At 35.1% G+C, this 26505-nt stretch overlaps 4 protein-coding genes across 4 annotated transcripts; 3 read left to right on the top strand and 1 right to left on the bottom strand.

Moving 5' to 3' along the window:
* The first annotated feature begins 265 nt into the window (after positions 1–265).
* LOC101205043 (synaptotagmin-5) lies at positions 266–5713 on the top strand. Its single transcript, XM_004144947.3, has 12 exons — positions 266–761; positions 848–997; positions 1640–1741; positions 1923–1973; positions 2405–2525; positions 2948–3069; positions 3181–3279; positions 3449–3529; positions 3631–3716; positions 3805–4030; positions 4576–4740; positions 5072–5713. Exons 2-12 carry the CDS (start codon positions 893–895, stop codon positions 5435–5437), a joined length of 1524 nt encoding a protein of 507 aa, XP_004144995.1. The 5' UTR covers positions 266–761; positions 848–892; the 3' UTR covers positions 5438–5713.
* A 4172-nt stretch (positions 5714–9885) lies between these two features.
* Positions 9886–12773, top strand: LOC101219897 (receptor-like serine/threonine-protein kinase At2g45590). The gene has a single exon (XM_004145007.3). The coding sequence runs from the start codon at positions 10096–10098 to the stop codon at positions 12058–12060; it is 1965 nt and encodes a 654-aa protein (XP_004145055.1). The 5' UTR covers positions 9886–10095; the 3' UTR covers positions 12061–12773.
* A 531-nt stretch (positions 12774–13304) lies between these two features.
* On the bottom strand, positions 13305–14869 carry LOC101204793 (probable carboxylesterase 9). The gene has a single exon (XM_004144946.3). The coding sequence runs from the start codon at positions 14663–14665 to the stop codon at positions 13595–13597; it is 1071 nt and encodes a 356-aa protein (XP_004144994.2). The 5' UTR covers positions 14666–14869; the 3' UTR covers positions 13305–13594.
* A 1807-nt stretch (positions 14870–16676) lies between these two features.
* On the top strand, positions 16677–22728 carry LOC101204551 (UTP:RNA uridylyltransferase 1). Its single transcript, XM_011658388.2, has 6 exons — positions 16677–18159; positions 18523–18879; positions 19197–19420; positions 19650–19713; positions 20561–20760; positions 22174–22728. The coding sequence occupies exons 1-6, from the start codon at positions 16963–16965 to the stop codon at positions 22382–22384; spliced, it is 2253 nt and encodes a 750-aa protein (XP_011656690.1). The 5' UTR covers positions 16677–16962; the 3' UTR covers positions 22385–22728.
* The last annotated feature ends 3777 nt before the right edge of the window (positions 22729–26505 follow it).

Below are 26505 nucleotides of genomic sequence, written 5' to 3'. Positions count from 1 at the left end.
TCATCACTAGTTTTAATATGATTATATTTTAGTTGAATTGTTATGACGTATTTGAATTAAATGTTTAACCCTATAGTTTTTATGATTATTTTCTTTACAGCTAAAATAGTAACTTAAAGAAAATTTAGAAACTGATAAATTGAAATGTAATGTTATGAAATAGACTGATTTTTCTTGCGTATATGATTGTCAATGATTTAACACTTCTCAAACACGCACCACACGATGAACTCTCCTTTAATTCAATACTAAAACAAGATGGAAAAGAATTATTGAGAGAGAGAAGAGAGGATGGAAGATTTTTTCTACTTTTTGTATGTTTTTGCAAAATGGAATGGAAGATGAACATGGGAAGTTTGAATTAAATGCTTAGACGGTGAAGCTAAAGGGTGAAGATATTGGGCTGTGTCCTACCATTTTCCCCAATTCATCAATTCCCATGGCCACGACTTGATGACATTGTTACCAACGTCCACTCTCCCTCTAATATCTCTCTTAAAAATCATCGACCCATTTGAAGAAACAAATCAACCGTTTCAGAAAAGCCATCAAAACCTTTACGTTTCTAGAGAATACAGAGAGAGAGAAAGGGGGTGATTGTTAGAATTTTATAATTTTCCCTTTCGAAACGGTGCGAGAGTGACCCAATTCCGTTTTCCCTTCTCTCAGGAATCTGCTTCCCTTTTTCTTCACTCAAACGCGCGAAGCTCAGTGACCCACTTTCTGTTTCTGCTTCTCCTTCTTCCAATTCCATTTTCCTGGTAATTTTGTTCGTGGGTTTTGTTTTTTGTTGCAATTTGTATTGTTCTGTTCTACGACCGATCTGATTGTTTCTGTCCCCTTGTAGTTATTTTTCTTTCTTTCCGAAGTTGGGGTTGAGAATTTTGCGAAAATGGGGCTGATTTCTGGGATCTTTATGGGGGTTATCTTTGGGATTGCATTGATGGCTGGGTGGCAGCACATGATGAGGCACAGAAGCACCAAAAGAGTTGCGAAGGTAGTTAAGTCGTCTCTTCTGCGTCTTTTAGGGTGTTTCTTTTTGGAGTTTCCTCAGCTTATCTTGCTCAAACTCGTGTTATTAATTTTGGTTCATTATGTAGGTCTCTTTTTGTTGATTATTTTTCTTTGATTTGATATTTGCGTACGGTTATTATATATTTTGTGGATACTTAGAATTCTGGCTGGCTAAATTTGTCTCTTATTTGCCGAATTTCTTGGCATACACAGTTATTAGTTCATAATGATTGTTATGAAGGGACCGGGAACTTCCTTCCTTTATAGTTTATAGGCTGGACTTGATTGGATCTTTGTTGCAAGGGTACTCTTCATTTCTTTTTCTTCAATAGCTCTTGTGCAAATTTTGCAGCGAAAATGATTGTTTGGGGCTTTTTGGGATGTTGTAGTTCTCTACGAATTTTTAAGAAAAGACTGATAGGTTTTTTTAGAAAACTCTCTGTAAGTTTATAAATGTGGTTAGTGAAAGACAATGCAATTTGATTGGCAATGATATGTTTTGAGTATTTGACTGTAGATTCTGGACTAATTTTGTCTTTTATACGAGTTATTGTATATAGTATATGAAGTCTGGCCACTACGTTGTTTTCTGAGAACATGTTTGCTTGTTTATTTCATTGTGCAGGCTGCTGATATGAAAATTCTTGGTTCTCTCAGTAGAGATGATTTAAAGAAGTTATGTGGGGATAACTTTCCTGAATGGATCTCCTTCCCGGTTTATGAACAGGTTTATTTTCTTTTTATGCTTCTCTTTTCATTCGTTGTTGTAAGAATTGTTTATCATGTCCCTTATCTTTCGTTGTTGATTATAATGCTTTAATCACTTTTGTTTTTGTTTGTTATCTACATCAACCATGTCTACTATATTGAAATTGTACTTCAAATATATCTTTGTTCTATCATTTTAGGTGAAATGGCTTAACAAGTTACTCAGCAAAATGTGGCCGTTTGTTGCAGATGTAAGTTTCTTTGCTACATTTGCAGTGTTAAAATTTATTTATGAATTTCCAACTTGTACATCTCATCTAAGATCCCGACGTTAAGGTCACAGCACCTTTTTGTATAAATGTGATTTATATTTTACCCTCTCTGGGCTTATCTCTCAACTTTCTATTAGAATTTCAAGAAACAATCAATATTCATCTTACAGTATCATTACACATATAAATAAAAGGTTTCTGTTGCTTTATTACTTGAAAATGCTAGTATGTTTTTTCCCCACTTTTATTGAAAACTGCTGAGTGTTGATCATCCCTTATTTTGCAATCCTGTTTTTTTAATAATGAAGTTATGTTTCTCCCAAAAAAGAAAAAGAAAAAAAACTGTCAATGTTCATGCATTTTAAGATGACCCATATTCTTTTGAGTTGAATATGTCTGCCTAATTGTAGGCAGCAGAATTGGTCATAAAGGAATCTGTTGAACCTCTGCTGGAGGAGTATAAACCCCCAGGAATTACTTCATTAAAGTTCAGCAAATTATCTCTTGGCTCAGTGGCGCCTAAAATTGAAGGTATAGTTCTAATTATCTTGGATCCCTGATTACCTCCATTCTGTTGGTAGTTACGTTACACTTTCAAATTTTGGCCGATGTATTGTTTGCTTCAGAATATGATGAGAGCTAGTCCTTTATGTCAACCAGATTATATATACCGTGTTAAATAATATCTGATGGATTTAATTATTGTGAATAGCATCCCATTTTTCTATAATCGCCATTGGGGATTCCTCACCCAAATCCTTGGAAAAAAACGATAGTTAAAACTTACATTGGCATGCCTACAGCTCCCATTCCTCCAACTAATGTTGTTGGCTCCCTCTGTTTCAGCCCACTTATCTTCATTTGTGCAGTCCATGAAATGTTTATCATTACCCAAGTTCTTGAAGTCAAAATGTTCTAAAAAAGATTTGGTTATTGGATTTTCCTTGTGGCAGGTATACGTGTTCAGAGTCTAAAAAAAGGTCAGATCACGATGGATATTGATTTTCGATGGGGTGGAGACCCAAGCATCATTTTAGCTGTTGAAGCCGCCCTTGTTGCTTCAATACCTATTCAGGTATTGCATAATATAAGTTACTTAATGCATATACTGTAGTTTTTCTTACCTAATGTGCTTTGAGATAGACAGCATTTATTTGACCAATATTATATACATTTTATGCTACAGCTGAAGGATCTTCAAGTTTTTACAGTTATTCGGGTTATTTTTCAACTAGCTGAAGAGATACCATGTATTTCTGCTGTTGTTGTTGCCTTGCTTGCTGAGGTACCCTTTGATATGGCATTTATATGGTTACAAGCATTGATGGTTTGCTTAATTTTACTGCTAGTTAAAATTTAAAAGTCTTAATGAGAGTGTATGGCTTAAATGTTCGGTTGTTCAAAGTCACTGAACTTTGAGAAATGCTACTTAGTATTTTTCTGTTTTCACTCAGCCGGAGCCAAAAATTGTATATAATCTCAAGGCTGTTGGTGGAAGCCTAACTGCTATTCCTGGAATTTCTGATATGATTGATGTAAGTTACTTAGTTTTCAAACTTAGAAGAAATTTTGTTTATATCTTTGTCATTTGTTTTGGCATTTTACATCGATTATTTTCTTACACCACATGTTGCAGGATACCGTGAACACAATTGTTACTGATATGCTCAAATGGCCTCATAGGATTGTCCTTCAAATTGGTGGCATACCTGTTGATATAAGGTTACGTTGTTTGTCTCTTTGGAATGATATTGATTGGTTTCTGTCATTTCTTCCTGAGCAATTGTTCTCTGTCTCAATTAATTTGCAGTGAGTTAGAGCTTAAGCCACAAGGAAGACTTACTGTGACTGTGGTGAAAGCTAACAACTTGAAGAACATGGAAATGATAGGAAAATCCGATCCTTATGTTGTTGCGCATGTTCGCCCACTATTTAAACTCAAAACAAAAACAATTGAGAACAACCTAAACCCTGTTTGGAACGAGGAACTTGACTTTATTGTGGAGGACAAGGAGACACAGTCTATTATCTTCGAGGTTCTGAATCACTTGTCCTCCTTTTCTGTTATTCAGTTAATGGGCACATTTTTAATTTCTCTCTTTATGTGTTACACTAGATGGGTTTATGCCTTTGGAAGCATCTATCGGTTATGGGTCACCAGTCATTTCGAAGTTGATTACTTGGTGTTTGAGGCTAAATAATACTTGATTTTTGCCAAATTATTTTATTTTAAATCGCCATTTTGGTAGCTTTTAGTCTGAGAATTCACACGACATGCAAAAAGGCTGAAGTTAAATATATACACGATGTCTGGCTCTGTACTTCCATGACATTGGCAAGTTTTTTAAGCTTCTCACCCTTTTCATCTCTTCCACTCCAAAATGGTAAAGAGAATGGAAGAATTGGATAGAAACCTCATTTCCCTGCATATATCATAACAGCTTGTGACCCAAACTGGCTGCATGAATTCATGTTTTTCTTTTTTGTATGGACAACAGTTCAACCCTTCTATCTTCCGTTCCCTCCATTAAGAGAAACGTCAATGCAGGAATTCAAGCTATTTTGTTTGCACTTTGAACAGGTGTATGATAAGGACATTGGTCAAGATAAGCAACTGGGCATAGCGAAATTACCTCTGATTGATCTTCAAGGAGAGGTCAATAAGGAGGTTGAGTTGCGATTGCTCGCATCACTTAACACGCTGAAAGTGAAAGACAAGAAAGATCGAGGAACTCTTACTATCATGGTAGGTTCAGTATTTCAACAAAGATGGATGTGGTTAAGTATTTCCATTGTTTGTACTTATTTTGTTCTTACGTGGCCTATCGTTAAGAACAATTTCAATATTTAAACTTGTGAATAGTTGTGCATCAAATCTATTGTTTGTAAGATCTTTCATCGAAGTTTTTAAAAACAACTCCAAAGCTTAAGCTGCCAAAGTACTATAGTCTGTGAAGGTATTTTATTTATTCGTCAACCAAAGCATTTGACGTATGTTCTATATTATGAGGTTAGAGGTTCAAATCTCCTTTGACTTGTTGAACTAAAAAAGGTAATTTATTTGGGTTGTTGTACAGATTCATTACCATGAGTTTAACAAGGAGGAGCAGTTGAAAGCTCTGGAAGAAGAGAAGAGGATCCTTGAAGAGAGAAGGAAACTGAAGGAGGAGGGAGTTTTAGGTAGCACAATGGATGCCCTGGAAGGAGCAGCATCTTTTGTTGGGTCTGGTGTGGGCACCGGAGTGGGTATGGTCAGTAGCGGCATTGGCACTGGCGTTGGCATTGTTGGAACTGGGCTTGGTGCTGTTGGCAGTGGCCTCTCGAAAGCTGGAAGGTTTATGGGGCGGACCATCACTGGGCAATCTAGTCACTCCAGAAGGAGCAGTTCTTCTTCGACCCCTGTAAACAGTGTCCAGGAAAATGGTGGAGCCAAGCCATTGTAGTTATGTTTGTTGGTGCGCAGTGTGACAGGTAGGAATTGTGAAATATCAACCGGGTTTGTATCGCTTTAAATTCTTTCGTCTACTTTTTTTGTTCTTCAACTTGTAGTGATTTTCATGTTGTTTTATGTATTCGAATTGGGAAAGTTTGCATAAATCTTGTAAGGTTATTCCGTACAATGTGAATTTGTTGCGGAAGAATAACTTGTGAAATTAGGCTTGTATGCATCTTTTCTCGATCACATATAATAAATGTAATCTATTTTCTATGGCGATCCAGAGTTCTCTTATTAATACTGTTTGATCTGAATCACTTGTCTACTTCTCCTTCAGTACTTTCATTGTAGGTAGGATGTTCAGTTTGATATTCAATACAACAGCATAATGCCTTTTTTTTTTCTTTTTTTTTTTTTTTATAATAACAACAACAATGGGAACTGTGGTCATCATACAGTGGGTATAATTTAGATTGTTTTATTTTAAGATATATGTTCTAGGATATCTTTAAGGTATTTGTTTCTGTTAAATAGTAAAGGTGCTTTGAAGCTGATGTTTTTTGTTCTCCCTACTTTTGGGGTAGTTTAGGAAATGAATCTCCTAATATTTTTAGAACGAAGATGCCCCACTTGAAAAGGATGAAGATTGTTCTTAGTTAAATTAGGACAAAAGATTGAAAAGCTCATCTTGAGTGATGTGGAGATGACGAACTTGAGTCTTAAAAAATGCTTGGTTTAAGTTTGAAGATGTAGAGATATAATCAGAACATAAGCATGTTACAAAGTGTAGAAGAGGTGATGGGTTTTCTATAGCCGATCATTTTCGAACATGCTCCTCTTTAAATTTTAGCCCAGCATTTAATGACTACATTCCGAAGAGAATCTTATGGCATTGCAAAAATACATCAAACACCTTGAAGGGTTTAGGAAGTTCTCTATCTTTTACTTTCTATTTTGTTTTTGGGTATGCCAAATGTATTGTACATAGAGCTGTAATGTGAGTGGATTGGTGTGTGCATTTGATTTAAAGTGAGTACAATATAGGAATTACAAAGCCTATTTTGCATCAAAGTGATTGATCGAGGTGTTTTTGTAGGTTTGTTGGAGTTGAAAGTGAAATTACTTTATACCACATTTATTGATTCTTTTGTTCCTTTCCTTACACTCTTTTTGTTCTCACTCAATGCCCAACACTAAACCTCTCTCTCTCTCTCTCTCTTTTCCCTTCAAAATTACATCCCAAACTGTTCCTTTTTTAGGGTAAAACTTGTTTGCTTTACACTACCATTCTCTCTAGTCCTCATCGGTACTGCTAATATAACATTTTACTATTCTTCTATTTTTTTTTTTTTTTTTGAGACAGAGAGTAAAAGATAAAAACGCCATAGGATTTGTAGAAAACAAAGAAATAAAATAAAGGGGTGAGTCCCACATGTTGTAGTCTCTTTGCTACAGTTTACAGTAATATTTTTTTCTTTTTGGTTGAGCTCAGCCCACTATAATAAATTGAAATTTTGAAAAATTGAAAAATGTATTGTTTGTTAGTTCTTTATTGTTAGATTCCGTTCACGAAGCTACCTCCTTTTGTTTATAGATATTAGATAGATACATAGTTACATATAACTTACATTAAATTACATTAATTACACTATCCTAAGTTTTAATGTCCTGATTAATTAATACTTTCTTTACTTTTAAAATATATTTCACTTTTCGTCTTCCTAACCCTTTTCAAATACGAACATTATGTTCGTAAATATAGCATTTTGCTCTACTAAATCATCTTAACATTATGTCTAATATGAAGTGCACCACTCACTACTCATTACCATTTTTGTATATCAATAATATATATATATGACTAGTATTATAAATCATATATGAAGAAAAGATTAATAGAAAATAACATAATTTAATTATCACGCGAGCTTGGAAATAATAGTATATGTATTAATTAAGTTGAAGTAGAATGTCTCTATCATCTTTATTTGACTCCCATTTGTTTTTGTGTATTAGTAGTGGCATTATTTTGTATATTTTTCATATGATATGGCATATATATCGTTTGATTAAATGATTAAATAATGTATAAGGTCAAGTGTGAATATTTAATGAATTATTGACCAAAAGCATGTGATGTCTCAGTTATCCCCATTTTTAATTTTTATTATTGTTTCTTTTATGTACATATATATATATATAATATATGATTTGGAATTTCAATGACCTTCTAAGTATCAAAATATTATAAACATATGGCTGACTGACATTTTTCTTTCACAACATGCCCATCCAGGTTTTTTCCTCTTTTTAATATTTATTTGATTTTTCTTAATTTCGTGTTTCTAGAAATATACTTAATTGTTTGAGTTTTTATATTTTAAAAACTACTTTAAAATATAAATAAAGAAGAAAAAAAGTTTGTATGACTTCTCATTATTCTAACTATTGAGGGTTAGGTTAATCTATATGAGCACGTCATTCGTGACTAGGATTCAAAATCGACGAGGATAATGGTGTTACTTAGACAATGGTGTTTTGATATCTTTGGTGACTACGTTTTGTATACTAATGACATCAAGTCTAGAGACCATTTATTATTTCAACTCCGTTTTTTTAGTAAATTTGTTTGAGGTATGTGTTTATAATATGCAAAATATGGAATACAAAATTTGTCCTATTTTGTTAGGTTAAGAGCAAGATTTAGATGTTCATGGTACTACACAATGGATCATCTTAATTATGAAAGGATTAGTGGTAATGTTTGAAGTAAGATATTAGTTATTGTTGTAAACTTCTAATTAAAATGAATTTGGTGTATGTAATTTGGAGTGTTTATGTGGGTGGTTTGATTGGAAAGAGGAAGGCTACCTAGGACAATAAAAAAAGTATTTAAAAGGAATTTAAGGAATAGGCAAAATTGGTATAGAAAAATAAAAAGGAAATAAGGTTAAAAGGGAATGGAATTGAAAAGTAGCTGTTGGGTCAATTCATAATATACCAAAAAAAGGATTAAAAAGAAAGAAAAAAGGAAAAAAAAGGATGGGATTTAATTAAATGAAAATAATAAAATAAGGGGGTTGAGTAAGAAGTCAAGTTAAGTTAAGAGGCGAAAAAGGCAAACACCTGAATTTCCACACTCTCTTTTACTTTCCCTACACTAAACACACAATGCCATATTTCACAAAATCCAACCCCTTCTCTCTCAACCCTCAATTAATTAATTGTACTTTCTACAATTAAGAAATGGAGAGTGAGTATGAGAAATGTTATCAAAATAATAATAATAATAATAAAAAGAAAGAAAGAAAGAAAGAAAGAGGGTTTAGGGTTAGATTGGGATAGAAGTGTGTGTTCCCCCAATAGAATGGATTTGAAAATTTTAAAATGAAATCAAATAAAACGATATTGTAGACGCGTTACAGCTATGGCGTGAGAAAAAAGTAGGGGAAATATGGTCACATAGATCCCATCCCCACCAACACCAAAGCTAAGTGTGGATTCATCATCAACTCCACATCCTATTCCTCCATTCCCACCTGTTATATTACCCTTCTTTCTTCACATGCGGGTTACGGAACAGTGAGCACCAACCAGTTACGACGCCGACACGTCTCCCATTGAATCAAACCCCCCACCCCCATTCCTTCCCGTGACCCTCTCCACTCTCCCATCCCATCTCCCTCGCTTCCCTTATATCAAATTACTGCTTTTTAATCATTAAATATTAATCTTTTCTTTTCTTCATCTTCATTTATTTAATAACATCCATATATTCGTCTTTTGTTTTTTGTTTACTCTATTTTAAATTCTCTTCCTTTATTCCATTTTCTTTTGACTTTTTGTTTAGCTTATTTTTATTATTCAACTTTCAATTTGCCTATTTTCATTTTATTATTATTATTATTATTTATTTTTAATCATTGCCTTTATGCTTTTTTTTTTTGGTGTTGAATTTTAATTTCAAACATAGATAGATATAGTGCTTGTGAGTAAAAGAAAAGTGCAATCTGTAACTTTTTAAAAGTTTAGTATTAAAATACATATAGTATTCTATAATTTGAAGTTCTTTAAAGGTGTGGTTCTTTTTTATTTCTATAAATAAGTAGCATTATTTAGTTCAGATCACATAAACTGTTGAATCAATTATTAACTTCACAGTTTGAAGTTGTACCCCTCTTCTCGCATACTGTAAAATACATATGTAATAAATACATATGTGTATGTCAGTATGTGTGTGTGTGGGGGTGGGGGTGGGGGAGAGATTGGAAAACAAGTAGATAGTTAGTAAGGAAAACCAGATTTTTGGTCCATTCAACACAATCACATGAACTAGATTAGAAATTTTGTATTCTACAGGACCAAATACAAACATGCAGCCTAATTTAAACCCCTTTTTCTTTTTATTCAAGTCTAGATTTAATTATTATATAAATATATATATTAAAAGTTCAAGAAAAAATGAAGAAGAAAAAAGAACAAAGATTTACATTCAATAAAGAGAGAGAGAGGAGTTCTCCATCTGCTTCTTCTTCTTCTTCTTCTTCTTCTTCTTCAACTCTTTCAATTTCTGTCTGACTTCTTCACAGTGTTTCCACATCACAATGAATCTTTCACCCCTCCCTTAAACTACCCTTTATTCGCTAAAATATTTATCTATCAATCATGTCATCTCTCTCCGCCGCCCCACCGCCGCTCATCGTCCACCACCACCACCCGCCTCACCACCGCCCAACCCGTCTTTTCATCATCTTAGCCACATCCTTAACAGCATCTCTCCTCATTCTCCTCTTTATCGTTTTCCTTCTCTACCGGAAACTCTCCCGCAACCGAACCGCTCCTTCCGAGACCCACCAGGAAAATCCCCACAAACTTCCCCGCCGATTCTCCTACTCCCTCCTCCGCCGTGCCACTGCGTCCTTTTCCCCCTCCAACCGCCTCGGCCACGGCGGCTTCGGTTCCGTCTACAAGGCCGTCCTCCCCTCAGGCCTCTCCGTCGCCGTCAAAATCATGGACTCCCCTGGTTCTCTTCAGGGTGAGCGCGAGTTCCACAATGAGCTCTCTATCGCCTCTGTTCTCGATAACCCTAACATTGTCTCCCTCCTCGGTCACTCCTCCGACCGCCGTCGTAGAAGATTGATCTTGGTTTACGAGCTTATGCCCAATCGTAGCCTACAGGATGCCCTGTTCGACAGAAAATGCCCCGAGCTTATGCCATGGCGTAAGAGGTTTGAAATTTCTCTCCGTATTGCTTCTGCTCTGCAGTACCTTCACCATTTTTGTAACCCCCCTGTGATTCATGGCGATATTAAACCTAGTAACATTCTGCTCGATGCGGATTTCGAGGCTAAAATTGGGGATTTTGGCCTTGCAAGGCTGAAATCCGAGGAGGAAGATTGCGGTGGCGGTGGCGATGATGGCGGTAGGGTTAGAGAAGTGATCGGAGATAATGGGTCGATTTTGGAGGAAACTGAGAGTGTTTTGACTTCTGGGTTTGAGGAGAATATCGGTATGGATCGTTTGCCTGATAGTTGTGTGGTTACTGTTCTCGATTCGCCAGAGATGGTGGCAACGCTGGGTACGGATAAAGTGAGTTTATCAGAGGGGAATTTTGATAGGATTAGTGTTGAAAGTGGGAAGGAGAGGAAGAAGGGTGGGTCTGGCAGGGATTGGTGGTGGAAACAGGAAACTGCCGTTGATGGTTCAGAATCTGGGAGAGTTAAGGATTATGTGATGGAATGGATTGGGAATGAGATAAAAAAAGATAGACCCAAGAGTGAATGGGTTGAATCTGAAAGCTCCGTTGCTTCTTCTAGTGGGAAAATGGAGCAGAAAAAGCAGAAGAGAAGATTGGAATGGTGGGCTTCGTTAGACGAAGGGAGAATGAGGAAGAAAGAGAAGAGCAGGAAGAAGCCAAGGGAATGGTGGAAGGAGGAGTTTTGCGAGGAACTCGCAAGGAAGAAGAAGAAGAAAGAGCTCGCCTCAAGTAGTTGCAGAGAGCTATGGTGGCAGAGAGATGAAGATTCAACCAAAGAGAGGAGGAAGAAGAAGGTGAATAATAATAAGAACAGTAAAGGCAGCATTGATTGGTGGTTGGATGGATTAAGTGGTGATCTTAGAAATGGAAAAAGGAACAGCATAGATGGAGCAACAAATGACATCCCAAAGAGTGGTGGAATCAGCAGCACCCCGAGTATGAGAGGAACTGTTTGTTATATCGCCCCGGAGTATGGTGGGGGTGGGCAGATATCCGAGAAATGTGATGTCTATAGCTTTGGCGTTTTGTTACTAGTTCTAGTTTCGGGGCGACGACCCTTACAAGTAATGGCATCACCGATATCAGAGTTTGAGAGGGCAAATCTTATATCGTGGGCTCGACAACTCGCCCGCAATGGCAAACTCTTGGATCTTGTTGATCCATCCATTCATTCCTTGGATAAGGAACAGGCATTGCTTTGTATTACAATTGCATTGCTATGTTTGCAGAGATCACCATCCAAACGCCCTAACATGAAGGAGATTGTGGCAGTTCTTTCAGGCGAGGCCGAGCCACCCCATTTACCGTTCGAGTTTTCACCATCACCGCCATCCAACTTCCTCTTCAAGTCTCAGAGGAAAGCCGGTCAGTAGGTGAGGCAGAATTAGATTTTAGTTGCCATTTTTTAAAATGCAGTGTAAACTCTGTGCAAATGGTGTTGGTATTTTCTTCCTTCCCATGGTTAAATGGATTGAAAAGCAATTGGCAGAGGCTATGATTTTGTCAAAAAGCTCCCCACAAGTTGGTGAAATTTTAGAAAACTCCAAGTGGGATTAAAGTGAAGAATATGATATGATATGATTTGTAACATTACCAAAAAGGCCAAAGCCAAGCTTTTTCCTTAATCTACAAACTTCATAACTGCCCTCACCCCTCAAATCATCCCATCACTGACTTCACTTGATAAAAGCTCCTTAAAAGTCCAAAACTTTTGCTTTAAAAGTTGACATTTCCCCACTTTTCTTTCTGTGCTAAACTATAGCATGAGTTTCAGTACAACCTTTTGCTGCCAAAAGTGAGTGGTGGGGAAGGTCCACTGGGTCAGCCAAATTTCTATAACTTAACCCTTTCAACAAGTAATGGAGGGACTGGGGGGGTGGTAAACCCTTAAAAAAAGTGTCTTTTTTGTTTGTTTGTTTACCTAGTTCAACAAAACTATGTATCCACATTTGAGATGGTAATTTGTGTATTTAGTTATTGAACTTGCTTGAATTGACCCATGTAACAACGGAAGAAATTATTTGGTTGATATAATATGACTGCCATCTTTACGAGCAATGAATATAAAATGTTGATGGTTATAGTATATACGATCAATGCAATACTTAAGTAGCCTTGTAAATGTGCCACCAATTTCATTATTGGTTTGTAGCTGTAGAATTCAAACTCTACCGTATTGGTTACTCTATCATTTACTTCTAAAAGTTGACCTTTTGTTTTTACTTTTAAGCCAAGAGGTTCTATTTATTTTTAATATTTTGTTAATTTTTAAAAAATGTGCCAATAAACATAAATAATGAAAAGTTAAAGAGTAGGGTGTGGTGTAGCACAAGTGTAGGTGGTACGGTTGCGGTGAAGGTGGTGAGTAAATAAATAGCCTTTATTTCTTCTTCCTTTGTTTTCATTTTTTTTTTTAAAAAAAGGAAACTGATTCTATCTTCCTCCTTCGCTCTCATAAATGCCCCCACATTTTTCATATATTTCTACGCATTTCTTCGCTATTCCCTTTTTCTATATATTTAAGAACGGATGAGAACATAGCTCCATCAAGCCATGGAAACAAAAAATTGACCATTATGGAGGCACATGAAGCAAAATAGTGACTTTGTTGGTGTAATTAACATAAAAATAATCACTTTATTTATCTAATTAAATAGGTAATTAAACTCCTTTAAAGTACAAATCAAAATCAATACATATTCAATCCATAGAAAATAAAGTCATCACGAGCTTAGTTTAAAAAAGGGGTGTAAAGTTCAAATACTCACCTCCACAGTTGTTCTAAAAACCTTTAATTTACAATTACCAGTGCGGATTAAAGAGAATTTTAGTTGTAATTTAAGAGAGAAGAAAGAGAGTAATTGGAAAAAATTGTATGGTTTGGTTGCGTGGGGCTAAAGGGAAAGATCAAAGAATGAAATCCTTAACAAGACTCATAACGGCAGCAGCCCGGCGATGGTCAACAAGGTCAACATTATGAAATCCCATGTCATCAAACCACGCAAGCACCTGCGCCCCACAACCAGTCAACATCTTCACAAATTCCTGCTGTCTGTCCACCATCGGATCTCCTCCGAATCCTACTACCAGGCACCTTCCCAGCTGTCCGATCAACTCCTTGTGTGTACCTCCCACCATCGGATTACAGTACCTATGGTCTTGATCCATCCCCTTCGGCAGCGCCAGTTCCCACATCAAATCCAGCACCGGCAACGGCAGCAATTGGTCCGTCGCAAATCGGAGCTCCGACTTAGTCCTCTTAACCCCACCAAACATCGGCTGGTTCATCACAATTCCAGCCACCTTCATTGGCTCCAGCTTCAACCCTGCCACCGCCTTCAGTCCAGCAAAGAAAGCAATGTTTCCGCCGCACCCCACGCCATAAAGGTAACACCGGGAGAAGTCGCCGAAATCCTTAAGCCATTTGTCGCCGTTGGGATCCGTCATCTGGGTCTTCACCCACCGGAGGGCGTCCACGGCATCGTCGTACTGCGCTGGCAAACGGTTCTCGGGGGCGAGACGGTAGTTGACAGAGATGGCGATGGCAGGGATCTGGGAGGCAAGGTCGGCGCAGTTGCGGTGAGTGATGGCGTCGGAGGCGGAGTGGAGGATCCAGCCGCCGTGGTGAAAGTAGATAAGGATGGGAAGACGGGCGGCGACGCCGTCGTTGGCGGGGATGTTAGTGGGACGGAAGAGGCGGAGCCAGGTGGCGGAGGAGGGGTTGAGAGAGATGTCTTTGAAGGAAACGGGATCGACGGGGGAAGTGGAGGAGACGGCGGGGAGTTGGAGGAGACGGGAGAGAGAGCCGTCGGGGTTGAGGGAGACGCTGAGATGTTCGTAAGGGTTGAATTTGGACATGGTGTGAGAACGGCGCATGGCAGTGGGAAGTGGAAGGGGGAAAATGGGAGCAGTTTCAGGGAGATGCATTGTGAATTGTGATTGAGAAAGAGGGGAGGAGGAGGAGGAAGCGGCGGCCATGGATGTGAAAGAAGTGATATTAATTAGAGAATGAAGAAGAAAATAAGAAGAAGAGGAGGAGGAAGAAGAAGAGGTGGTGAAATTTTAGGTACGAAGGAAGCAAAAGAAACGGGAGTTGGATGAATTATTGGCCATCGAAATAAAATTGTGAAGAGTTTATTTGTTTTGGGTTTGTGTGGTGCGAAAGGTTTAGTGTTAAACTCAAATCACACAATTATACCTCCCTTCCTCCCTCCCTCCCTCCCTCCCTCCCTCCACCTTTAGGTAAATTAACTATATATAATTAAAACATTTATATATCCCTAATTGTTAGTTAATTCCTTTTCTAATAAAACAAAATTAAATCCACCATCATTCAAACAAAATCGACTTTTCAAGTATGGATAACCTCAAAAGTTAGGAACTCTTTTGATCGTGGAGTCTCTAGGACTCTAAAGTATAAAATTTATGATCCTTCAAATGAATAAAACTTCTTCATCTATAGAGTTTTCTAGCAAGATTTGTTATGGATTTGACCCTTAGACCCAATTGTTTGAAACTTAGGGTAATTATAATATGTAGCAATGTAGGAATAATAATTAAATGTATAGTAATATTTTTTAAAAAAAGATATAGCAAAATTTATTGTTAATAGATTCTTGTGGTTTATTATTGATTGATAAATATTTACAACATAGTCTATCGATCATAAATTTTAATGAGCTTTGTTATATTTGCAATTTAAAAAAGTATGGTTATATTTATTAATATTTTAAATTTAATTGTTATATTTGCAATCATTTCTTGAACTTATGTTAAAGTGTTTAATTTTGTCAAAAAAAAAAAAAACTATTTTGAAAAAAATGGTAGTGTTTAACAAATTAAAATAATGCATTTAAAAAAAAATCATTTATAAAATAATCATTTTGGAGAAATCTTTAAAAACCAAATTCACATATAAACAATTGTAAAACAGTCTAACCAAACATTAAGTGTCTAATTTTTTAAAAAATGTTTAAAAGAAAATGTATTATTGAAAAACATTTTGTTTTTAGTTCAATCCAAACGGACCTTAAATTTATTTTAGGCTATAAAGAATTTTAACCCAAATCTTAACATTTAATTGAACCAAATTAATTTCAATCAAATGATTATGATGAAACCACCTGACATCATCGAGATCGATGATCAATTGATGTCTTCGATTTTAATTTAAAACACATGTTAGTTTTTAATTAGTCTCAAACTTAAGCACATGTAAATTGATCGATAATTTGGTAAATGACATGGCTCTTTATGATTAGTCCAAAATGTTTATTCAACAAAAATCATTACAAAACTCATCAAATACCACCTTTTTTTTTCCCTATTTTGAGATTTGAACTTAAGGAACTTTTGCACATCATATAAGTATATAATATATAAATAGTTTAAGAGTTAATCTATCATATAAATTACAATTTAAAAATAATTTAAGAGTTGATACGAGATTGATAATGAAACAATCTAAAATTAAAAGATACAAAACTCAATACTCTTAGTGAATACACATAACCTTTCGAGCATTTTTACTATAACTCGTATTTGTCAAGAAACGTGAAATTGAGATGAAAAAAACGTGAGTCTAACTTATCACGTACACTAGTCACATGTCCGATCCGAGACGAATGTAAAATCTACTATCAGTCAACTTATTATTCTTCTTCTTCTACGTGTGCTTAAAATTTTTGATTTTATTTTAAAAGCATTTTATTTAAAAGTAGTTATACTACTATTTTTTTAAAAAATCATTATACCACTAAACACATGATAGGAATTTAGGTGGCCTCTGATTTCTTTTGAAGTGTCAAATAAATTTATAAACTCATATGGCTTTTTTAGAATTATATTTTTTTTCCTGAAAAAAAAATTTAAATCATTTAAAAAAAATTGGAGAATTAGTTTTTTTAAAAAATGTAAAAAGTAAAAAGAATCAAATAGGTTTAGTAGGAAAAGAGAAATGATTAGAGAGAAGTTTGAAAGTTTAATTATTTATTTATAATTGATTTTAACCTAAAAAAGATGAATAAAGATGAGATTAACTTGGTTGATTTGGAAGAAGATGGAAAAGACGAAGACGGCAGCAGCGGGAAGGTGGAAAGCAAATCCGATGAGTATTTTGGAAGCTTTTTCCCTCCACTCTCAATTCATTCTTTCATTCTCATTCCAATTCTAAATTATAATTCTACGACAAATAATTACTTCCAATCCACACCCACACACCCACTCTCTTTCTCTCTCTTACTGACCGCCCGCCGCTGACTCCTCCCCCCCCTTCAATGGCCGGAGATGCTGGTGGCGACGGTCATTCTCCTTTTCCACCTCCCTCTAACGGCGGTGAGTTTCTTCTCTCCCTTTTACAACGACCCCCAAATCGCCAATCGCATCTCAATCTCAATTCTCTCCCTCACCTTCACCCTTCTTCCTCTATTGATCCTGCCGTCGCCGCCGTTGGTCCCTCCCTGACCTCCCTCCCGACGCCGTGGCCTTCCAGTGGTTCCGATCTTCTCTACCCTATTCCTCTTTCTCCTTGGTCCCACTCCCACCAGTCCTTATCTACTCCCATCGCTCCTAATTATGTGGGGTTTCAACATCTACAGCAGAACCCCTTTCCTCTTCCTCGGAGTCAGTTTGGGGGAGCCCAATTCGCTGCGTCTCAGACTTCGGGTGATCAAATTCAAGGTGGTTTTGGGGGTGTTGATGATTTTAAGAGGCTAGGGTTTCCTGGAAACCATGATAGAGCCAACGGTACTGTTACGCATAACTTTTCCCAGCATAACCAACTGGAGAACAAGCTTCAGTTTGGCTCTTTTTCTCCTTCTCTATTTCCTAGGATTTTGATTAATGGGAATAGTAGCACTGCCAAGGATTTAAACCGCGAAGTGGGGTTTAGGGAGTCAATCCCTAATGGGTTGAATAGAAATCAGGGATTGGATTCTCATGGGAATTCTAACTTTACGTCGTATGGCAATTCCAATCCGAATGCCAATGTTCATTCCTTTGGCCGTGGAGAATGTGATTACTCAGATCAGGAAAGAGGTCGTGTGTTGGGTGAAAACTACAATTTTCATCCCCAGGTAAAGGCTTCGGAGGTATCTGGTTTCATGAGCAATCCTACGGGGGGAGGGCACTTGGATTTTGGGAACATTAGAAAGAGAGATTTTGAGCATGGAGGGAATAGAGAGAGACCTCGTTCAAGTCAATTTGGTGAGGGGTCTCGCAGGCTTGAACTTGGTGCACAGCTTCGCGATCCTGTACGGCCTTCTAGGAGTGATCTTCAATCAGCATTAGCATTGAATATCGAAGAAAGAGTTTTGAATTTGGATTCTGAGATTGATGAAGGCAGGCACAGAGATAGTTATCAAGGTCATGACAGTCAGGAACTGGACAATATAGGTGAACAGCTGGCTGATTCCTTGTTGCTTGAGGATGAACCTGATGAGAAAAGTGATTCCAAGTTTATTCGTCGAGAGAAGGTATTTTTCTTTTTATTTTTCTTGTATGATCAGGTAATGGCTTTTGTTGTGTGGAAACATCTCTATTGAAGTCTCGTGGATGAATTGATAAAATAGTAGAACTGAAGTTTCTTCGAGGAAAAAGGCCACTTATAATCTTAAGCAGCATTGAGATTGTATACCACACGAAATAAGAGGCTTGCTACTTTTCTATCTAATTGTACTCGGGTCTTCAAATATTCCTTTGAATACAATATCGACCTGTGAGAAAACGTTCTATATGTATATGTTTGTATGATAACATTCACGGATAGACAAATATTGATGTACAAGCAATAAATAGTCATATTGGATGCAAAATTGATTTGGAGAATTTGTATGCAGGATTGCAGGGGGAATCGACTACTTACGCACAGAGAAAGGATTGCTAGAAAACATATACACTGCCGAGGTGACATAGATATGTTGACAATTCCTCTCCTTAGGATTTATGAATCCCTGATCCCTCCTGAAGAAGAAAAGGAAAAACAAAGGCAGTTATTGATATCACTAGAGAAATTGGTGGTTAATGAATGGCCTCATGCGCACCTCTTCCTTTTTGGGTCATGTGCGAACTCCTTTGGAGTTTCAAATAGTGATGTAGATGTGTGTCTTGTACTTAGAGATGCTGATATTGACAAGTCTGAGATCTTGCTAAAGTTGGCAGAAATTCTGCAGTCAGCTAATTTCCAGAATGTGCAGGTACTTGATTATCTACCATTCAGAGTCTTTTCCATGGCTGAAGAACCATCTTAGTAATGATGTCAAGATGAGTTTATAATTTTATGTTATATTTTAGTTGCACGCCTCATATAGTCATATGAACTTGCCTTCTGTTCTTCGGTGTGTGTGTGTGTGTTGTCTTTGTTTTAGGTGATGAAATGGCTGTATGCTTCTACATGGGACATAATGGTTGAATACAACCTCAAACGACATTCACTATTATGCACAAAAGAATGAACACAAATAAATGCTCATTACATTCCTACTACTTGACTTTAAGTTGGCTATGTTTGTAGGCCCTGACTCGTGCAAGAGTTCCTATTATAAAGCTTAAGGACCCCGTGACTGGAGTATCCTGTGACATATGCATAAACAATGTTTTGGCTGTTGTGAATACAAAACTTCTCCGGGACTATGCACAAATAGATGTCAGATTACCACAATTGGCATTTATTGTGAAGCATTGGGCCAAGTCTAGGGGTGTAAATGAAACATACCAGGGAACGCTGTCTAGCTATGCGTAAGTTATGAAACTGTATAGAATTATGCTACTCAGAAGTTTTATCATGTTTTCTGATTAATCTTATGAAGCTATAACGATCAGTGATTAGTAATCTTTACAATAGAGATATAAATACCTTTTTATTTATTGATTTTCAAGAGTTGTGGACACTTCCCAGATTGTCAAGTTTTTCGAATTTTAACACTTAATTGATGGGAATATGCTAATATGCCAATTACCAATTCAGGTATGTTTTGATGTGCATCCATTTCTTACAACATCGAGACCCTCCTATCCTACCTTGTTTACAGGTTTGTATAGAAGTCTCTTAATTTCTACTCACAGTTTAGATTAGCATTTTAGAACATCCTTTTACGATTAGTTGGTTACATTTCTTACCTTCCTTTCTCATGCGTGGGCTATTCAACAATGTACCTATCACTGTTCTGTATAAATAAACTTTTTAGATATCTTTTCATCGACCCTCTTGCTTTATGAACTAGGGAGGAAAGAAAATAAAGCATAGATGGCAAGTGCATCCCTATTTCTGCCCGAAGTGTTATAATTCTAAACATGTACAAGCTGCTGAAATTTTATGTACTCCTTAATCTCATTACAAAATTATTTTGAGAATCAAATGACTCACAAAGTGTAATTTTATTGTGTATGCTGAAATCATTATTTGTATATCTGTCACTTTGAAGGCTAGAACAACTTGAAAAAAGGGCCATCTTTGAAATCATACTAAAAGAAAACAAGAAAACATTTTTTTAGAAAACGAATACCCAAACCAAATATATTTTCACCGATTTTTTTGTTTTAACAAAAGAGAAACTGTTTTGGGCTCTGATGGTGTGCTGTAGGAGCTATATTCCTTTTTTGTTTCAGTTCTTTATTCTTTGTATTAATAATTGTTGATCAGCTGCTCAGTCAGCTCTGGTTTACTGTCCAATAGTTTTAGTATGATATGTAATGTCTTGGATAAGGTGGCTATGTTCTTGTGATTACAAATTAGTTGACGTCATTGCCAGTTTGGCACTTGTGTAAGGGAGTCTGTGATCAACGAAAGTTTCACCTTTGATACTTATCTTCATAATGCTTATCTGGTTGCTATTTAATATTTTCATTTAGTGATCAACATATCTCTTTTTTCCCCAGGAAACGAAGATTGTTACTTATCATAAAATTGTGGATAATATTGAATGTGCGTACTTTGACCAAGTTGAAAAGCTAAAAACTTTTGGATCTGATAACAAGGAAAGCGTTGCTCGCCTTGTTTGGGGTTTCTTCCATTATTGGGCATATTGTCATGATTATGCCAACACCGTTGTATCTGTCCGTACTAAAAACACTGTCAGGTAAGTTATATGATCTAACCTAATATCTGTTTTTCTACTTATATGGGGGAGTTTTTAAGTTCAGTGAATCTCTTGTTAAGAAACAATGGATAGTTTTTTGTTTTAGTTTCTAGAAACATGATGCTGGACTGGATTAAAGAAGTTGATGTGCACGATCCTTTCCTAATAAAAAAAATAGAGGTTCAGTTTTTTCAGCACCAGAAAACTCATAAGATTTGTATATTCTCTTGTTTTAGTTTTTGAAAAAATAGTGGTTTTTGGTTTTGGACTTCTGAAAGTATGATGCTGGGAGTAAGAGATCGGATGGGTACAATTCTCATAGTATTTTCGTGCAAAAGATGGAAGTTCTGTTCCACTTGCCATTTTATATAAGAGACCCATTGGGTTACAGCTTTTTTGGATACTTTGTGGAATATTTGGCTCAATAGGGGAATATGGTAGGCGGCATATTGCTTCCCAATTCATTTCACAACTAAGAGGAAGTGTGTGTGTCGAAAAGATATGTATGGGCAATTATTGGTGGTAATAGTGTACAAACAAGGGAGTTAGAGGAGAGAGAAAGTCAGTTGCCACTGTCTTGCGTTTCTCTGGATAAAAGTAAATATCCGAATAGTAGAATTTTTTAGAGAGACTCATACTGAGAGAGGTTAAGGGAGGGGGTCGACTTTGCCTAGGTTTGATTCCTTTTTGCTTGCATTGGCTCAGGTTGAACTGCCTTAGAAACATTTCTTGCGAACTTTTCTGAACAGTTGACCCTCTGATGATAAAACAGAATAACGGGCGATCCTTTCATGTGATTCATTTTTCTTGAAAAGAAATGGGGTTTTTGGTCCACTCTCTGTCTTTCTTCTCATTCAGGGCTTGAGATGGAAAAAAAAGAAAAGAAAGAAATACCCATAACTAAGCCTCTCTTGAAAAGGAAACGACAAGAGACTTGCAAAGGTTCTGCTAATAGAAACAGAAGCCTTTTTAAAAGGATTGGGTGCCCATTGGATTGGAGATGTGTATAGCTAGGTGTCATGCCTCTCGTTGGGTCGGTGACAGTATCGAAAAGGTCTCTAATTACCCTTTTGTATCCTTTTCTCAAGATTTAAAGCTTTTTTTTTAAAAAAAAATCATGTCGTAATATTTTCTTTTCCAGTGGTGTTGTGCCTTTGTTCAAGTCTTTTTGTTACGAAACTTTGTTTCTGTTATTCGTTTGTATTCTTTTATTCATATTTATCTATCCTTATGTGTTGGTTTCACAATATTGAATTTGAAAGATATTATGTTTTACGATCAACGTTCATTTTAGTCTTCAAATTATAAGTCCTAGCTTAGCTTCTTATAATCTGGAGACTGAACGGTTAATTACTCTTTCATAATATAATTAGAATTGCTATGGATAGTTTATTTTGTGAGCTAAATGTGCAGCAAGAGAGCAAAAGATTGGACAAGGAGGATCGGCAAGGATCGCCATTTGATATGCATAGAGGATCCATTTGAGACATCTCACGACCTAGGTCGAGTTGTCGATAAGTACAGTATCAAAGTTTTGAGAGAAGAATTTGAACGTGCTGCTACTATTCTACAGACCTATCCAAACCCATGTGAAAAGCTCTTCGAACCCTTCGTCCCGAGTTAATCACATTTTTTTTTTGGAAAAAAATATATTATCGAAGAGAGGTATCTAAGAATTCAGTTATTATGTTCATAGCTAGTGAAGGTTGTATAGGTGGTCCGCTGTGGTGTTTTGTTTTTAAAATTTTAATTTATGTTTCAAGTGTGCATGGTTTTTGTGGAAACGTGTTATGGTGGTCTGTATATCATCGTAGAATTTTGGTTTAGCCACTTCCTAATCTTTCTAGTTTCTGCCATTCTAAGATATCGTAGAAAATAGGATATTTTTCTTTATCACCATTTCCTGGTGTAATGTTAAAAAGTCTTTCCTATTTTTTATATGAATGAAGAGAATGATTTTATTCCCAAGGGTGATGCAACTTAACAAGCTTGACTTGTTTTCAGGGGTTGGTTTATTTTATTATTATTGTAGGAATGGTATTAGAAAGATGAAGTTTGGTTATATATATACAATGAGTTGGGAGGGTCCAAGTAGCTCAAAGGTTAACAGAAAGGTGAAAGAAGGGGAAGAAACGAGAATAAATTTGCATATAAAAGTAGAGAATTTAAGTTACTATCTCACTCTCTGCTTTCTTTATAGTTCCAATTTAATATCTATAATGTAATTTTGATAAATCCAACAAAATGATGTTCGTAATTGTTTATAATGCATGCATATCTCGTTACAAGTAGGTACATAATGGAAAAAAGCAATGGAGTTAGCATCCAAATTGTCAATACTTGGTAAGAATAATATAAAAATAGAATGTTGAATTTTTATAATAATATTCCAATGAATGTTTAGGGAAGAAGTAAGCTAAAAGTTGGTTATTTCTTACTTGTGGTTTCAATGCATCCACGTCATCATATTATTTTATCATCAACCTTTTCTTCTCTTCTCTTCTCCCTCATTTTTACTTCCTTCCTTCCTACCTCTATATCATCACCCCCCACTCTTGAGGCCTTAACTACGACTCCTACTACTACTACAACAAGTCTATCGTTATTTAATTCATTGCTTCTCCAGCTCACCAAATTGAACACAAAATCTCATCATTTAACACACTCAAATTTTATTTCAATATTAATGTTTTTTAAAATTATATCACCACTTATCACTTATCTAAAATTATATACACTTATCTAAAATTATATATAAAGAGATTACTCGTAAGTAAGAATTGTTTGTTTATTGAAATATCATTTTCGACAAATCTTAAATGATATCTTCTTTCTTCCTCTACTTCTTCGTCTTTTAGTTACCAATAAAATTTATGGCCTCAAATTTGTTGGGGTCACAATGTAACCTTGAATTACAACATAAACGTGTCTTAAATTCTTTCCTCATAAATTCCCATCAATCATTTTTCTTTTGAATTCTCCAACTTCACATTTATTTTTATTACTTTTATTTTCAAATTAAATAATAGGTTTTAAAACACATTTTTCTTTATTTATATATCTATATATATATATATAACTTTTGTTCTCCATTGTTGGCATTCTATATCTCTTGGATTCTCCTGGTACATATAAATTATTTATTCAATAAAAATAACACTGTTTTTTTTTAAAAAAATACTTATACTTCATTCCGATTTTACTCTTTTCCCTTATTAGGATAAATAGATAAATTGCTTCTTTAATTATTAATTACAAATCTCGAAGAATGTGATGTCACACCTTCTCATGACTCAATTGAAGTTTAGTTATAGTTGGACATATGACCAATTGTTCGTTAGAGAGATTAATGGTACTTAAAGGGGTCAGATGTAACTACAAGAATAAAACAACGTGTTTGTTCCATTTTTACTTACAAGTAAACTTATGAATGATCAACACACCGTTGATTGGTTAATATCCAATTGACACATAAATATATCTACAATGAGAATAACGCAGTTGTTGATTTTTATTAGAATGATCACACCGTTAATTAAAGAACTTAATTCATTAGTCTCGTACCATTAGAGCTTCAATCAATATGGTTAATTAAAGTTCATTGAATTAATTGTATACAATGTTTATGTATGTGATACACTATTAGTATTTATAATATAAAGTTAACTTAATAAGAAACAAATATTTAATTATTAATTATATGAATGAGGTTGAATATAAGTTAAAACTAATGTGAACATACTTCATACTGTGATATAATATAAACCATAGGTCATGCGATAGGAATATGCTATAAAGGCGTTGGATGAGGAATTGTCTTTTCTTCTTCTTTTTTTTTTCTCCTTATCCTACCCTACATGGCTTAGCTCACTTGTTTCTCTTAACGTGATTCTTTAGTCATCTTGGTCTTGTTTTATTCTCTAAAGAAAATATTGGTGAAGGGGGTTTAGTATTTGGATCACACTGATCTATACCTAATTTATTCTCTACAAGTATTGTACTGTGCAGGTGGGGGATGAAGAACGAAGCATATATATTGTGCTTTGTGTTGATCGGAACCGAACCTATAACATTATTTGTCTAAATATAAAGAGGCCTACAGGGCTCACACACATCCATTTTTCACAATTTTACATTACACATATCATGTCAAGTTGGAGATTATAATTTTTGAAGTACAAACATATGATTATATATGTTCATTTTCACTCACCCTACAAATTTCTATCTATAACTACCACACATCAAATAATGCACTATCTCTCTTACACCCTTGTGTTTTTTCTAATGCATGTGTTTCTTGTATAAATTTGTCTCTCTTTTCACATTACTTCTCTAAATGTAGACCCATTATTAAATCAAACTTCTAAAACTTTGAGTTGTCTCTTTCAGAAAGAAAATAAAATTTCCACCAACTACTAATCTTTTGACATTATTTTAGTTTAGTTATATAAAATAGCATAAAAATTTGAATATTTAAGTTATACTAAATTTAACCTAAATTCGTTGGTGATCATAATTGGTCTATACTAAATCCGTCATTGATATTTTAAAATTTTAATCTATTGTTTTTTGGGAAGTATTATTGATTTTTTTTCAAAAATAAAATATTATAATTGAGTTTAACAGATGAGAGAGGGAGTATAAGTGGCCAAATGAAAGCCATGTAAAATTAAGGACAATTTATATAGAATATGATCCCTTTTCAATTAATAATGAGAGGTTGATGAATATATATATATATATATATATATATATATATATAACATGGGTTTCTTTGTTATTTTGTTTGGGAAAAAAAAGATTTGATTTGTAAAAAGGTCCTACAAAAAAAGAGTCCAAAAAAGTAATGAATTATGGGTTCTATCTTTGTCAATAACCATAGCCATACACATCAAACCTTTATGAATTTCATGCATTTTCTTTTTTCATATGATAAGATATCCCCAATATATATTGCCTCAATTAAGAAATATTCTCCAAATTTCCACCATTCCTGTCAAGCTAATTAGTGAATTAATTAACGTTCAAATAATTTGTATGCTTGTTGTTTGTTGTTTGTTGTTTGTGTTTATCAAAAAAATATTCTCAACTATCAACCAATAATTGTTGAAGTGTTAATTAATTTAATGCATATATGCTATACAACTATACTTTATACTTTATACCATTTGGAAATTCCTTAAAATTGCAATAACTTCGACATTCTAAACATCTTTTTTCTAAATTTAAAATACTTTTATGTGTATATATATATATATAATACTGGTGATTTTAATATGGTTAATTAATACTTTGTTTATGGAGCACCATCAGATACAACATTTATGAATTTATTTCAAACTCATTACTAATTGTAGAAAATTAAACGAAGATCATATTCTCTAAGCTATTTTTAGGGTTTTTCTATCCTTTGTGTCACACACCCAAGTTGAAAACAAAGCAAAACAAACCAACAAGGAAATATTTCACATTCTATTATTAGTACTTTATTTATTCTCTTGCTGTCTCAATCTTTTCATTCTTTTTTTCTCTTTTTCTTACTCACTAAAGCAATTATCTTTGGTGTATATATATTAACATAAAAGTCATTACAATAATTTATCATATCCTACTTGGTTTGTATATTTTTGTAAACTAAACTTTAATATTCAGATTATACTCTTTCTTCGAAACTATGTCCTTTTCAGTTAAACAACATCACCCATTGATCCCTTAGTTTTGATTTGTTCTTTCTTTATTTCA

The sequence above is a fragment of the Cucumis sativus genome, chromosome 6 (assembly GCF_000004075.3).
Source record: "Cucumis sativus cultivar 9930 chromosome 6, Cucumber_9930_V3, whole genome shotgun sequence".
Lineage (NCBI taxonomy): Eukaryota > Viridiplantae > Streptophyta > Magnoliopsida > Cucurbitales > Cucurbitaceae > Cucumis > Cucumis sativus.
This window is presented reverse-complemented; position numbering and strand designations above follow the sequence as displayed.